Source organism: Alosa pseudoharengus, unplaced genomic scaffold, assembly GCF_046254945.1.
Source record: "Alosa pseudoharengus isolate Yale_2024_CS ecotype anadromous, Long Island Sound unplaced genomic scaffold, YU_APseudo_1.1 YU_APseudo_1.1_scf_21, whole genome shotgun sequence".
Taxonomy (NCBI): Eukaryota; Metazoa; Chordata; class Actinopteri; order Clupeiformes; family Clupeidae; genus Alosa; species Alosa pseudoharengus.
This window is the reverse complement of record NW_027468674.1, coordinates 22,243,305-22,259,880: the sequence shown is the minus strand read 5'-3', so window position 1 is coordinate 22,259,880 and position 16,576 is coordinate 22,243,305. Positions and strand designations below refer to the sequence as shown.

The 16,576-nt window shown below is 41.7% G+C and overlaps 2 protein-coding genes across 2 annotated transcripts in view; one reads left to right on the top strand and one right to left on the bottom strand.

Annotated features, from left to right (window-relative positions):
* The first annotated feature begins 78 nt into the window (after positions 1-78).
* Positions 79-6,839, top strand: syt5b (synaptotagmin Vb). Its single transcript, XM_076298954.1, has 9 exons — positions 79-158; positions 1,557-1,721; positions 3,316-3,494; positions 3,827-3,919; positions 4,128-4,295; positions 4,903-5,070; positions 5,213-5,330; positions 5,735-5,868; positions 6,008-6,839. The coding sequence occupies exons 2-9, from the start codon at positions 1,562-1,564 to the stop codon at positions 6,215-6,217; spliced, it is 1,230 nt and encodes a 409-aa protein (XP_076155069.1). The 5' UTR covers positions 79-158; positions 1,557-1,561; the 3' UTR covers positions 6,218-6,839.
* A 5,055-nt stretch (positions 6,840-11,894) lies between these two features.
* cavin1b (caveolae associated protein 1b) overlaps positions 11,895-16,576 on the bottom strand; it is a 23,332-nt gene continuing 18,650 nt past the window's right edge. The window contains exon 2 of the mRNA XM_076298171.1: positions 11,895-14,598. Coding sequence (XP_076154286.1) covers positions 13,759-14,598 — 840 coding nt within the window. The 3' untranslated portion in view covers positions 11,895-13,758. The remainder of the gene's footprint in view (positions 14,599-16,576) is intronic.

The following is a 16,576-nucleotide window of genomic DNA, read 5'->3' as shown; positions in this document are numbered from 1 at the left end:
CAGCCATCGGAATGTTGACAGGAAGAAAGGTGAAGGAGTGAATGTTGCAGTGACATTAAGACGTCAGTCTGTGTAGGTGCGCACTCTGCAGTGCAACAGTTGGTTACTCGCTAGCCGGTAATCAATAGCGCGCTGAGGAAGGGGGGAAGAGCCTACGGGTAAGGTGCTTACCACTTTTTCAGAAAGGTCGTACATAAATGAGTGATGAATAGCCTATAATGTTACAGTTTGAGCCCGTGCATTAATGGAAAAACGGTTGCCATATCAGCATTTGTTGGCCAAGTCTAACCTGTTGCAGTCAGTTAATGCGCGCGCATCTCAGACTTTCTTTAATAATAATAATAATAATAATAATAATAATAAACATTTGCAATTCATGGTCTATTCAATTGCCCCGTTCAAGTTTCGCTTCTTCGTGCAACGAGTTGACAGCAATTGAAGTGCAGATGAGTGAATGACTTCAAAGATCAATGTTTTTCTATTTAATTGAAGAAAATGTTGCAATTGCATTTAGGCTAATAATTAACGATATAACCATTTCATATGATAATCACCGTAAATAGCCTATGTGACCGTCATTTATTAATTTAGACAGGCATTTAGAACCGTTTCATAATTGATATAAAGCAGATCTGCTTTAGAAAAAACGATATAAAACCATACATTCTTGCCGTACCATACACCACCTTTCACATAATAGAACCATTATACCTTACACAAATTGCACGTCAAACAGACCAGAACATGGTTGTTGCAACATTGTCAAGGCACGTTTTTGATGGCCACGGAGACCGTGACTGCCATCGAAACCAGGTGCATGGTGAAATCTTATGTAATCCATACACAGAACGATGTAAACATCCACTAACCCACTGGGCACAAGCTATGTTTTTTTCCCCAATCCCATCAAGTCCACACAGCTGTGCATCATTCTGCACTGAAAGGGGTTTGGGAGGGGGGAGGGGGCAGAGGATGGTTCAGAGTTGGATAGCAAGTTGAGTTTGTGGTCTTGAAGAGGTGCGGCTTCCCATATTTACTTAGGGTCTGGGTGTGGATTAATTTTGCTCCTAATCTTGTTATGCTTCAGCAGCTGAAGGAGGATATGTTTGCAGTCTGTGAGTGAGTGTGAGTGTGTGTGTATGCTAGAGAGAGGGAGAGAGAGAGAGAGAGAGTGAGAAAGAGAGAGAGAGGGAGAGATGGAATGTAATGAAAGGATTAGGGTCAGTCAGGGCTTCCCTGAGATATATTACTACACAAACGCGCGCGCACACACACACATACACACACACACAAACACATGAAAGCTATACAAATAAATGGACAACATGCATCTCTTTTATGCCCAGACTCACTAAATGGCACATCTATTTCATGCAACCTAATGTAGTAAAATGGCAGAAGTGTTGTGCTTAAAAACACATCACAAATAACAGACAAATGAACCACTACGAGATTGCATCATAACTAATGCTGGTTGACTATAGGGTCAGATTTGCCTCATTTTGACCTTGTTTCCCTGAGATTCACCACATGTTCCTACATGTTCCTCTGTGTAGCCAGGATGAGGATTGTCAGCGTGGGGCAGCGCAGCAGGAGGGCGGCAGAACCCGTGGAACCGGAGGAGGAACCACGGCACCCTCCCCCTCCCCCACATCTGTCTCCACACCACAATTATGATCACATGAAGTCGAAGTTCATGAATGAGGTTGGCCACCTACCAAGTGAGTATGCCACCTCCATACTGTAACTTACTCAAAATTCCCATCCCACCCACAGGCCTACTGATTTACATAAAAACAAATGACTATAGGTGATTTGGCATTGGTAAACATTTGTTAAATATATTAATTAATTTGTGTTTTATATTCATTTCTATTGCTTAACGTTTCAGTGAATAAGAGAGTGACAGTTGATCAGTCGGTAGATGCTCATCATTTCCCGTGATAACCTTTTCAGTAACCCTTGAAGCTTTACTGAATCTAAATCCTCTTAACCATCTCAAGCATTTACTACACAGCCTTTAAAATCACAACAATGTGTGTGTGTGTGTGTGTGTGTGTGTGTGTGTGTGTGTGTGTGTGTGTGTGTGAATGAGAGAGAGGGGGGGAGAGGGAGAGAGAGTTACATTATTAATACAGAGCACTCAAGAGGTATTACTGTACTCAGGTGTTATTTCATATTATTCATAAACAAATCTCACCTCAACATCACTACCATTTTTTAATGTATTTTAACAGAACACAGCAGAAGTAAGTTTTTGTCTATTTGCTATCCTTGTTTTTTGGTAGTTAGCCATTCTTCTCCCTAGTACAGTAGCTCTCCTCTGTTATCCATGTGTTGAGACTGTAGAGTTTCAAGTCAAATGTGTTGCCAGGTAGATAAGTCAACCTATACAGTAGTGTTACTCTTTCTCAGTACATAGCAACACTATATTCCTTAGCAGCAGTTTATTTTAAGTCTTGTTTTAGTCTTGTCTTCTTCCTGTTACTAGGTAGTGGAACCTGTATAGTTTCTGCCATCACATTTCACACTTACATATGTGGCTATATAAATGCTTAAAGCTGCAGTTGGCAAGATTTATTTGATCATATTCACTGAAACCGAAACTATGCTCCGACAGAACAACATAAATCAGCCGGTTTTAGAAAAAAACCTGCACTTCTACCTCCACCTAGAGCCTGTTATTTGTTTTGCAAAAATCCACAGCTCCCGGTTCTTCTGGTCCAATCAGAGCAGGGCTGTGTGAGATCGGACTGTCAATCACAGTCTGGTGCACACTGACAAGCACAAACTCAATGAGAGGGTGCTCGGTGGTAGTGGGGGAGGGGCATGAGAGTTGTAAACATTCAAAATTTTGGCTAAGTCCCCTCAATCGGTCAGACTTGCCAACTGCAGCTTTAAGTTTAAAAATATTATTTTCTGTTGACATAAATTAATCATTTCCAAATATACCTTTAATGCAGCCATACACATACAATACTTATGGTTGCATAAGCATGTATAATGAATGTATTTTTGTCATGTCGTTTCTATACACAAAATCATACACACATGTACAGTACAAACATGAACCTATAGCAATACGATCACACAGGAAAAAACACAAAATTAGCCCTTTTAACTGATAAATCAGTTAAAGCTCTTGTAGGATTATGAACACCCATTTTTGTGTCATGTCAAAAAAAATTGACCACCCCCATTTTTTTACGGTCCTGATTCAAATCTCAAGGGCAGTTCTCTGCTCCACATGAGAGATGGCATTGAATTGGACAGTTTGGTGTGGACGCTTGTAACCTTTGCTTGCCTCGGCTGCAGTGCCCATGTGGGCTGTGGGAGCCATTGTGGTGGTGGTCCTGACTCTGGCCGGGTGCTTCGCATTCTGCATCTTCAAGAAGTGCTCTGGACAGAAGAAGTCAAAGAAAGTCCGGGAGAGGAAAGGAGGAGGCCGCAGAAGGAAGGGAGGTGATCAAGGAGAGGGGGGAGGAGAGCAGAAGGTACGGTAATGATGAAGATGGATGAGGGGATGTGGTGTTGGTCATGATGAATATAGATGTACAGTAGCTCTGTAGATTAAATGTTGAAATGCTTAAATGTTAATGTAATTCTATTGTTTTGGCTGTAGCTCTGTAGATTAAATGTTAAAATGCTTAAATGTTAATGTAATTCTATTGCTGTGGCTGTAGCTCTGTAGATTAAATGTTAAAATACTTAAATGTTAATTGCTTAAATGTAATTATATTGCTGTAAGTCACTTTGGATAAACGTGTCTGCTAAATGAATAAATGTGAATGACGAGTATTTCACAACTCTTTGATCTACTCTGCAGGAGGAGGGAGAGAAAAAAGAGGGAGAAGAGGAGGAGAAGGAAAATTTGGGAAAGCTGGAGTTCACTTTGGACTACAACTTCACGGATGGCCAGGTATGGCTCAAGACAACTGAAGTGATTTTGACCAAAGTCGCTATAATGTCAATTGATGTCTATTAATGTATCCATTGATTAATTAATCCATCCAGTATTTTAGTTCTTTGTGATCAAACACAAATAGTTTTTGTAGCAACTTGAAGAAAGCTATGTGTTTATGCTTTATTTATACATATTTAATGCTGTGCTTATTGTGTATCCACAGCTCACTGTAGGAGTTCTGCAGGCTCAGGATCTGCCAGCTATGGACATTGGTGGCACATCGGACCCCTACGTTAAAGTGTACCTCCTACCCGACAAAAAGAAGAAGTTTGAGACCAAAGTGCAACGCAAAAACCTGTGTCCTGTTTTCAACGAGACATTCGTTTTCAAGGTTGCAAAGCAGTAGTTTTTGCGCACATGTTTGTGTAGTGGTGTGTGTGTGTGTGTCTGTGTGTGTCTGTGTGTGTGTGTGTGTGTGTGTGTGTGTGTGTGTGTGTGTGTGTGTGTGTGTGTATCTGACTACTATCAGTGTGAGAGCTGATCCTTCTGCAGTAGTCTGAATGTAGCTGCTGTAGATGTGTGTTTAGAAGTTTAGAGGCATGTCCACGTCTGCTGTTTTCTCTCCCTGTCTTTGTCTGTCTGTAGTGCTTGTCCTCGTGTTCCAGGATGTTGATGATGTGTCTACATGTGTAACGCCCTGAGCTCCCAGACGTCTGTGCTCCTCCCCCTCAGTAGTTTGTCTGTCATTCTCTGACTGACAGCAGTGAAGGTATCCCTGGATGTGTTCAAAAATACCAAATGCAATGTGCATTTCTCCATCATTTTCTGAAGGAATGTGCCATGTATATTTACAGTATACTGTGTTTTGGTATTCACTATTCACATTGAAGGGTACATTAAGTATACAGCAATAATCCCATGATTGCTAGCAATGTTTGTTATGGTTATCACTCAAATGCCCTAACCAGATCTAACATATTCCTCACTCCACACTATAGATTCCATATGCTGAACTTGGAGGGAAGACTCTGGTGCTCCAGGTGTTTGATTTCGACCGCTTCGGGAAACACGATGTGATCGGTCAGATTGCGATCCCCATGAACAGCATAGATATGGCCCAGCCTCTTCATGAATGGAGGGACCTGGAGAACGGAGAGAAAGAGGAGGTCTGTGCTGCTCTGACCTCCATCTCATCAGATCATCATTCTTGTTTCCTCTCTGAGCCTATGATGTGTGATGTGACCGTTATATACCCTTTTGTCTTTCCTCCTCCTCCTCCTCCTCCTCCTCCTCCTCTTCCTCCTCCAGCAAGAGAAGCTGGGTGACATCTGCATTTCTCTGCGCTACGTCCCTACAGCGGGCAAACTCACTGTCTGCATTATGGAAGCCAAAAATCTCAAGAAGATGGATGTTGGTGGATTATCTGGTAATGTTTATTTCAAGTTTCATTATCCTTTCTCTTCTTCAATTTAGTCCATTACAGTAATTTCCTGTGTATTAGCGGCATTATGTATAAGCTGCAGGACAGTGTTTTATGCAAGTCAAAAGAAACAATACCATATTAACTGCCCCTGTGTATTAACCTCATAACTGAACAAATTTTGCAAAATCAATGTATAAGACGCAGCTAATAGTTGGGAAATTACGGTAAACAGTTAAACATATGGCTCTTGCTATGAATCTCTGTATAAATGTGTTTAAAGTGCACGCAAAGTGGTGGCATGATTACAGAAGAATAATGCTATACATTAACTGTGCAGTGTACCAGAATGCTTTTCTAGCTTCATTGTTTACTAGCTTCATGACCGTTGTGATCCCTGCCTTCCCCAGATCCTTTTGTGAAAATCGTGCTGCAGCACAATGGCAAACGACTGAAGAAGAAGAAGACAACAGTGAAGAAGAACACGCTAAATCCATATTTTAACGAAAGCTTCAGCTTTGAGATTCCCTTTGCACAAATACAGGTAAACTTCCCTTATTTGCCGTTTTCACACATGTGAACCTGTACGATATATTCATGAATAAAATGGAAAAAGTGCATGTACCCAGTGAGTGTTTTCGGATGATTTCATTAAAAATATATATGTTTTTTCTCCCATTCAGAAAGTTCAGCTTATCGTCACAGTGTACGATTATGACAAGCTTGGCAGCAACGATGCCATTGGTAAAATTTTCATCGGCTATGGTGCCACAGGTGTGGGCCTGCGCCATTGGTCAGATATGCTGGCCAATCCTAGGCGCCCGATTGCCCAGTGGCACACCCTCCAGCCCGAGGAGGAAATTGACGCTGCGCTCAAGGCACCAATCCGCTAGACCCATTTCTACTTTCTGCTCAAGACTTCCACTCCACATGTTTTGTGCTTCTACCCTGGTGTCATGAAATCCATCCCAGCTATAAAGCTCATTTCCATTATGCTTTTTTTATTTGATTCCCACACCCAGCCTGTTTAACCTTGAGTGCAAATCGCAAAATGTAAGTGATTGTGTCATGCGCTGACTTTCTTGTAAATTTCAGCAATGTATGAACATTTTCCCTCGATTGAGCTTTTTTGTATTTGTTTTGCATGGTTGGCAATTTATGTTCTGTCTTTGGGTTATGTTCTGTCTCTGTCCTTGACAAAGGATAGCAAATGATAGCAAATAAATGTTATGAGGTTTATCTAATGTTGGATGTAAAAGGGTGCTTGCTTTCTGTTAACATCAATAACTTAATGATATTTGTACAATTTGTACAATTGAAGTATTATATTTATGAATTAAAGTGTTAATACAAATTGGGTTGCTTCACAGTTGTAATACATCTTTACTGGTGAGTTTGCTTTTGGATGTCATTGATACAGGTTCATTTGTTTCTTTGTTGAATGAATGCAATGCAAATCACAAGCTGTGCTTTATTGTTAAAAATCCATCGTGGTTAGATAGGACAGCATTTAGAGATGTAGACGATTCAATCAGCTGTTTGTCTGTCTGCCTATATGTGACATAGAGAAACATAAATAAAGCTGTGTTTTAAAGTATTGTGTACTTTTAGTCTAGTGAAAGTGTGGAAGTGTGAGGGGCAGAAAGGGTTCTCCTCTCTCCTTAGCAAAGTGTGTTCAAGCTTTTTCAGTGTAACTGAACTCCATGCTTATGCATCTGAGACATGTTTATATTTTCGACACAGAAGTTTTATCTGTCTCTTTTTGTAACACTTATGCAAATTGTGGTGCTGTACAGTCAACCAATGTGTTAAGTTACATTAGTAATATTTTGACTCAAGGAACAGAACCATGTCATTTGAATTTGATCTTAAGAAAGGAAGTGTTTTACCCTTACCCTCAACAGGGAGGCATTGAGAAGGTATTGCCCTCTGGGGCCTCATTTATAAAACGTATGTATGCACAAATTTCATTTTAGTGTGTGCGCACTCACAAATCCATGCCAAAGTTCAGATTTATAAAAACTGTCATTGACATGGAAAAGCTTCCAATTTAGCATACGCCCATTTCCTTGTGGTAATGTCGGGATACTGCAGGTACTAGTCTGAGGTTCATGAGCATTTCTTCAGAGATTCAAGACCAACAATCTCACTAAGAGGTTTTTGTAGTAGTTGACTGTACGCTGCTTAATGTTTCATGGTTTGACATGAAACTGGCAATAAGAGGTAGCTGCTTAATGTTTCATGGTTTGACATGAAACTGGCAATAAGAGGTAGCCTTCTTAATGAAGTTAAAAAGAACTGTGCCTAGCCTATAGCTTACTTTTTGTATAAAAGATTAATCAAATATTAATTATACATATATGACTCAATTTAGAAGAAAATAAGAGTAAGTAAATCATCTGAACGTGAAATGTTACCGTATAGCCTACCAGTAATCACCCTAATGCCAATTTACTCCACCAACATCCTCATCCACATCCATTGAGGATCAATACCAGATATAGCCACAAGGTGGTGGTACAACACACATGACATCAGAGCCGACTGCTCTGCTATATATATATTGGTCATGTGTGTTGCTTGTTAGCTCATAACAATTTATTACAATGATTAACTGATGTGATGTTTTGTTAATGAATAGTATGCAGTGTTTGCTTTTGATGTTTGTGTACAGGCTCTTTTAGAGGGTAAAATACATTTAGTAATGGGAATGTGCCAACATTGGCTTTCATCATTCTGTTCAGGGTCATGTAGTTCAGCGTCGACTGCTTTGGTGCTTCTGATTGTCCAAAGGTGAGTGAATGACTGAAAAATATACACGACTGAGTGTTACATATTAACTGAGGAATGACAAAATAATCTGTCTTCTTTGGATCCATGGATACATTTAGGTCATGTGGACTGTCACAGAGAAATAACCACAATTAAGATCTCTCAGAACACACAGAACTTAGATTTTATTGAACGTTTTCAGGATATCTGGTTCAACAGCAGTTGAAATGAGGGCAGAGGAGCAATATCAGAACCTTACAGATGAAGAGTTAGTTGAGAATGGTGAGACCATCTTGGATACAAAAGTGCAGGACAACAATGTCTACATGGTAGTAAATTCTGGCAGATCTCAACATACAGGTATGAACACACCATGAACACCCTAGCTCACACACAAACACACACACACATATACACACACACACATACACACACACACACATAAATAAGCGCATATACTTTATCTAATTTTAGTACAATACTATATTCATACAGGCCGTGAACGGAGTGTACTCAGAGCACTGGTAGCAGTGTTAGGTCTACTGAGTGTTCTTCTGCTGGCTGGCAATATTGTGCTTTTGACCCAGAAGCCCGGAACACTGGGAGCACACCCACTGCTATCCAAAAATGGTGGCCAAGGTAAGATTAATAAATTGATAACTTGTATGCAAAATGTACAGTAGAATTCACTCACCGTCCCTATTCTTTCAGCTTATAGGACCTCTTCATCTTTAGCTCATTACTCCTCCACCTTTATTTCTATTCCTGCTCAAATTTTAAATTATTTCACAGATATTTTTTGAACTGAATTACCCAAAGGATTTGTAATTATGGCTGTTTCTTCCGGACAGATATGCAAGATCAGACATTTTGCTTTGCCAAGCACACTGACACGGATTATGTCAAGATAATACCAAACTATACGGAGCCCCTTGTCCATCTGAGTTTATGCATGAAGTACAAGACCAAGTATCTCCGAAAAGAGCAGTCTCTGTTCTCTCTTGCCAACCATCACTACCAAAATGCTTTCTTGCTGTTCATTGAAAAAACAGGAAAGTTTTCATTATCTGTCAATAATGAACATAGGCTCACAAACACCTTCAGTCTAGTTAATCAGTGGAACTCTGTGTGTGCAAGCTGGAGCAGCTGTGGTGGCGATTCATATTTATGGCTGAATGGACAGAAGTTTTCTGTTGGAAAAATCGCCCATGGCCAAACCATACAGAGCGAATCCATAGCAATGTTAGGTCAAGAACAAGACAGCCATGGCGGCCATTTGGACCTTACACAGTGCTTTGTAGGAGTGGTCAGTGATGTTTACCTTTGGGGACATGGGACGACAATTCCTCTTGTCACAGACTTCATGCAGAGGGAGCTGTCACCAAATTTCAATGATTTTTTGATTAACTGGACAGCATTAAACTACACCCTGTCTGGAGACGTCTCTGTGATGTCCAGAGCATCTACGTGCACTGAAAAATAATGAACTACCACTAGGTCTGCACCAAAAAAAATGGGTTTATTATTATTATTATTATTGTTCGTTGCAGATATGTTAAATACACCTGGAGTAATGTTATGGATATTTGATATGTTTAAAGAATAATTTGGATGATAAGGTTAGTCACACACCTTATGGTCAGAGATTAAATGATCATTTGTTATATAGATGACTAGAGGGGCTTATAGCCAACTAATTGGCTGACTTGAATTGGCTGCCTGTCTAGATAATGCAGTGTATAATAAATAATGGGATTTTGACATCTGGTTCTTCTGTGTTCTTTCTCATATAATAGTTTCACACATTTGAAGTGTCTAATAGTGTCAGATTGTTGGATTGTTTTGGATTGTTGTCATTTTCTGTATTAGTTTCTCTGTTTTCTTCCTCAGCATTCACCTTCCAGAACACTGTCTTGTTGTTCATGAAAAAGACGTGCAAGTTTTAATTTTCCATTAATAATGCCATCCAATGTACAAACATTGTGCCAGTTGTAGTAGCTTTGGTGGAGTCTATTCATGGCTAAGCGAAGAAAAAAAAACATCAGATACTAAATACCTCACCACCACCCAGAGCACACCCACAAAACCTAAAATGCTGACTGGCCTGGCGCAAGGTTCAGTTGCAATTTTGACATCACTCCGTGTTTTGTAGGTGAGGTCAGTGATGATGTCCTCTGGGGCAATGTCTATTGTCACAGATTTCAGTTGTAGTCATGAAAAAATCGGTGATGTTTCGATCAACTGGAGAGCACTAAACTACAACCTGTCTGAACATATTTCTGTAATGTTTCAAACATCTGTGTGCAATGACTGATGGCTCATCTGTCTGAAAACATTGGTGTACAGTAGATCAACACTATGCAAATTAGTTGAATGTATTTAAAACAAAGGTTCATAGCATGACTTAATTATCAAAGCTTTCTGTCATGGAGTTGCAAGGGACCAGATATTTGATACAGAGGGTTGCATAACCAAGAAATGCTTTGTTGCCCTTTAATGCCCAAAAATACATATTCGATGCATGGCATCGTGAAAATCCCATCTATCTCTTGCTGATATTTTAGGCTAATAACTTCTGTGTGTGTACCAAAGCCGTAATCATAATATACTTCAAAAAATCATAAATGTTAAAATATCAACAACCTAAATTGTTAGGCTACAATATCATTCACTGTTGTGCAAAACACACTGGGAAATGGTTAAATATCTGACAGCGCAGAGTGCTGAGGTAAGATGATCTCATTTAAGTGAAGAAACTTGATTACAGTAGCCTAGAAATCTAGACGCACCCTAGCGGCAGCAAATTAAATTTGCTGCCAGGGCTAGTCTAGCAACTCTCCGTTGGCTTGTGAGCTCGAAAAATTAAACTTCTATCAGGCCAATCAAATCGTGTATGGATTCGTTAGGCGGGCTTAACATAATGATTGATGGCAGAGTTGCAACGGTTTGGCTTGAATTCCCTGCTACTTGAAAACAAATAAGGTAATGTTGCTGTTGACGAAGTGTGACACGAATTAAGCTTTTATTAAGTTGGCAAAAGTTTGAACTAGCCAACTAGCTCCGCTGGTGGGAAACATGGGACTCATAGCGCTGTCCTATTGCGTGCAGAGGGAATTTGAAAGACAACCGATTATCCCGCCCCTCGGACTGAGCACTGTGAACGGTGAGTGAACGGTGAGTGTAATGTGGGTCTGGCTCGTCAGGCTATGAAGAGCATTTCCAGGAAAATGGCAATCGGCATGCACAAAAGCATACCCAGAAAGCACATGCAGATATTCCACAAACAAGCTTTTGAATATTTGCTACTTTGACCACAATATCTGGACTTATTTTCTATATCAAAGCCCAGTTGTGTTTTTGTACATATAATAGAATGGCAGGAGCCAGCCATGCCCATTTGGTCCCCCCAATGTCAAAGTAGTTGGTTGACTCCATGGCTACAGCCTTGGCTGATATTGTGGCTGAATGTTGTGTGAGCTCAGAGTAAGTATAACAAAAGTAAGTAAGTATAATAAAAGTGTCACAAGAAACTTTGTGAACTAACTGTGAACCAAAAGAGAATGAATAATAATATACAAGAATTGAGGCAGATTTTTCTTGCCTATGCAATATGGCATTCAATAGCCTCGTTTATGATGTCAGCCATCAGCCCATGGAGTTCAATCACCAGATTTGACCCGCAGTATCAACAGGGCTAATAAATATATTCAACCTGTCTGCATCTGTATCTATCTATTGGGATTCATACTCAATGTGAAATATTTCAGTGTTTTTTGACATGAATGAAATTGAAAAAGACAAGTTGTGAATCTGCTTTTATTAAAATATTAGTGGTTAGGCAGTGTGTCGTCAATAAATGAGAAAACGCATATGCATCAAAAGCTACATGACCAAGCAAAAAAAAAAAAAAAAAGTGAAACGTAAACATATTTTAAACAATGTTGCCATTTTAAACCACTAACTATTACATGGTGAGTTCTATTTTAAGCAAAATAAAGTATAATAATGATGAAAATGCATTGGAGCACTTTATGGCAGCAGAGATTCACATTGTTACAGTATAAACAATGCAATAAATGTACACAACAGGAAATATTTGGGATAAGAGGGGGACTCTATGGCTCCTGTTTCTTTCACTTTTCCACCAACCTGCAAATAATATAATACTGCAAAATCTATTTGAAGATATAATGAGAAAATAGTTACATGTGTGTTTTCATGTTACTTCACAATCAGTTTATGAGTAACACTTATCTTAGAGCTGTCTGGCTAGTTTTAATTGTGCCTGTAGAAAATTTGGTTCTACATGAAACCGTTTTGCTTCGAAAATATACCTCCATGCCCGATAGCTCTATTCAGCAATTAAGCCTCTTCTGTGAAGTATCTCTTACATACAGTTTAGCACATAATTATTGCTAAAGAGACAAGGGAATCACTAAGAACTTCTTCTAGACATCTGAATACATTTTTAGTTTTCTATTCTCAATGTCATAAAAGTTCCAAAGGAGTAATACCTGCATGTTAAGGGAAAACTATAACAAGCCACCTGACCCGACAGGTATGTTTACAGTAGATTAGTATGTCTTTTTAATCCTGGTCCACATCCACCCCACTTTGCCCAGATGGTAGATCAACTACCACACATAGCCAGAAGGTGGCGTCAAAATATTACTTATGATGAACACATTCTAGACTAGAGTGTTTCAGACGGGGGAAACTACTGTTACTGGGAAACAGTAAAGTGACGAGTTTCGTATTTTAAAGATCTCTATTCCTCTTTTGTTCCTTTTCATTATAATTTGATAGTACGATGAAATAATCCACAAAAAGGAACTCAAAGGAATCATTGTTTAAGAATTAACTGTTTTTTTTTTTTGTTCAAAGTTGACCCGTCATGGAAATCTCTCAGACCTTCATTTAACATCACCTATAAATGATTCATTTTTATCGACTAGATTCTTCCTCCGCCTTGATGGCTGAGTATTAAACAGCTGACATTTTCCTCAGCCAATGACTGCAATGTCGCCATTCACTGATCACATATCACATATCAGACTGCTTTAACACTGAACGCAACAAAGACAAATACACACACAGCTTACAGTGTTCAAAAATCAGAAAGTCCCCAAACAAACTGACTGTGCCACGAAACAACAAAGAAACTGTAAATAAGCATAAAGAGCTATAAAATAAACAGTTGCATACCACATAGAGGTTGCTCATTTGTCTTTTTTCTATAGTCATTTGTCAGGATTGTTAGGACAATCGTATTTGTATGTGTGTGTGTGTGTGTGTGTGTGTGTGTGTGTGTGTGTGTTTGAGAGAGAGAGAAAGTGAAAATGCAAGTGAGAGAAATAAAAATAGCAAAAATAGCACTTCCATGTTCCTAACCCTCCCTCCAGCCCATCTTGTTTAAAAAAAAATCTTTCATTTCATCTTCTGTCCTACACCTGTCAGTCAAACTGCACAAGCACTTCTCTCCTCCCATCTTTCCCTGTTACCCCGCGCCCCCACCCCACAACCCCCCGCCATTTTCTTGTTCTTCTGGCTCCCGTCCTAGCGAACCCCTCGATGCCCCCTTTTCCACTACGCTCCCCACCACCCTCCCCACCCTGCAGTAGCCGCCCCTTCCCCCTCCCCTCCTCCCTCCATAACGTCCACTCTAGTCACTGTCTCTGTCCAGGTCGTGGTCGACCAGTGCCAGCTCCGAGTCCTCGGCCATCTCCATCAGGGCCTGCATCTCGGGGCTGTCCTCGGTCAGCATCTCGCCCATCTCCGCCTCATCCTCCTCGCCGTCCAGCGTGTGCTCGGCCTCCTCCACGTTGCTGGACACCTCCACCATCTCGGTGCCCTGGATCTCCGTCTGGCCGTCGCGGATCTTCTTCACGTGGAAGGTGAACGGCGGAACCTTGTAGACTGCCGTCATGGAGCGCGCGTAGACGGTGTGGTCAGGCGTGAAGGACTTCTTCAGCTTGTCCTTGGATGTCTGCATCTTGACCTTGCGTTCCGGGTTGACGGACATTTTTGTGCCCAGCTTGCCCATCTTCTTCTCGATGGTGAGGCGCGTCTTCTCAAGGTTCTCCTTGGTCTTCTGACGGGTCTTTTCTAAGTTCTCCTTGGTCTTCTGCTTAGTCTTCTCCAGGCTCTCTCTCGTCTTCATGCGGGTCTTCTCCAGGTTGTCTTTGGTCTTCTGTTTGGTCTTTTCCAAGTTGTCCTTGGTCTTCTGCTTGGTCTTGTCCATCTTCTCCCTGGAGAAAGCCGTCTTGATGTTCTGGACGCGCTGAAGGCTGCTGCGCTTGATGCGCTCCGCTCGCGTCTCCTCCACCGTCTCCTCAATCTCCACCTCCTCCTCGTCGGAGGAGAGGTCGATGTGGGCCTTCTCGACTCCATCCTCTAAGCCCTCCTCCACTGATTTCAGTTCCAGCCCCACCTCTCCCTCTGCAGGCTCAGCCACCTTCATGGACTTGGCCACGGACACCTTAGAGGGCAGCTTCACCTCATCCTGTGCACAGGGGGGAAAAAATGGATGCCCAGTTACATTTTACTGTTGATATAAACAGACGATGGTAACCTTATGAAGGCGTAACATGAGATGCACAACAATACATAGCCACTCCACTCACAGTAGATATCGGTTCAAAGTCAACCCTATGCATATGTAGAAATCAATTTACTAGATACGCAATATGAGTGCTTGTCTTTATATGCATTAATATGCATCTTATCCAATCCCACCTAATGCAGTGTCTGCAAGAGAACTAAACTAATAGATATCTCTATGCCTACAATTGGACAGCAGTGATGTATGACCACAAGCATCAGGTCTAGAAACTCTTGTGTTGCCAAATGTTGGCATCAGCCTGTGCATGTGCCTGTTTGCTGAGCAGCAGTTTCCCTTTGAGAGAGTGATGTGGGCTCCAGGCCCATGTTGACTGTGCTAATGTTTAGGTGTGTCGCCACTGGTTGTCTAAAAATCCATGCAACTACATGCCAACTATGCTTGTTGGATTTTATATACTAAATGTGGTTGAACCAGAATTAAGTGTGTGTGTGTGTGTGTGTGTGTGCAGGTGGGTGGGTGAAAGTGTTTATTAAGTCTTTCCAGCACAAAGAATCTGTGTGTTTTTATTGAGGAAGCAAAGGTGCCCATGTGCAAGGTACGATAACATTTTGGAACTCCTCCTGCTCCATTCTTCCAACATCACCCTCTCATGCCCTCCATTCAAACACACACCAATACAAACACACACACACACACACACACGCACACACGCACACACACACACACACCTATCCCGGTGTGTCTTCTCACCCTTTCACCTCCTTCCCACCCACTCCCATATTTCCAGGCCTCTATCACTCTCTCCGTCGCTTTTTCCACTGTCACGGCACTTGCCTCCAGGCTCAATAAGAGATTAATACTCTTTCACTCTTTCACCCTCTAAGACCTTGAAACAGCTACTCCCCAAACCCCCAACCACACACACACACACACACAGAGATGCAAACATATACACACACACAGACACACACACACACAGACACACACACACACACAGATGCAAACATACACACACACACACACACACACACACACAGATGCAAACATACACACACACACACACACACACACATACGCATACACACACACACACACATACGCATACACCACATACGCACACACACACACACACACACACACACACACACACACACACACAGATGCAAACACACACACACATACACACACACACACACACACACACACGCATACACACACACACACACACACACACACACACAGTGCCCCCCCCACCCACCCTTTCTTCTCCTTCCTTCTACCTCACACAAGTTCTGCCAAAAACAATCAGGGCTCCCCCGGTGCGTACATGCTTAATGGCTCTATTGTTTCAGAGGCCTATCTGGCCCTGATGAGAGAGCCCTCGCACACTCTGCTTCCTCCAGAGCCGCGGCCCCGCGACCTGTACCTTGCACGGGGGGTGACATCGAACAACGGGGGCCTCGCCCTGCGCCTCACAAGCACCGTACAAGGCCTCGGTGACATGGAGCCACTGTTTGAGCAAGTCTGCAGTCATCCGCCGGGCATCGGGTCTTGGCTCAGTGGCGTCTGATCTGCATGCTCACAGCACCGGGCATGTCAAGGCAGTGCATGTTGTGATGGGTGACAAGGTGGGGAGGGTGAGACTGAGTACCTTTCTCAACTGAGTCATGGAGCAGCAATGTGTGCTTACATGTTGGGCTATAAGAGTCTGAACTCCAGCCAGTGTCTCACAGAGTGGTGCATGGATCGATGGGAGAATGTTCTCAGAGAAGAGGAAACTGGCTGCACATTTTGGTACGGAACACTGGAGAACACATGCACTGGGGGGCATGCTGTCAGAAAAGCGCTGTGGTTTGGTGTTACTGGACATTCAGGCCTGCAAACGCGCTGGACTGAACCTTCCCCTGAAACATCCACA

Coding starts and splice junctions, on each gene's coding strand:
- syt5b (XM_076298954.1), top strand. CDS start 1,562: ATGAGGATTGTCAGCGTGGGGCAGCGCAGCAGGAGGGCGGCAGAACCC. Junction 3,495..3,826: donor AGGGGGGAGGAGAGCAGAAG/GTACGGTAATGA, acceptor TCTACTCTGCAG/GAGGAGGGAGAGAAAAAAGA. Junction 4,296..4,902: donor ACGAGACATTCGTTTTCAAG/GTTGCAAAGCAG, acceptor TCCACACTATAG/ATTCCATATGCTGAACTTGG.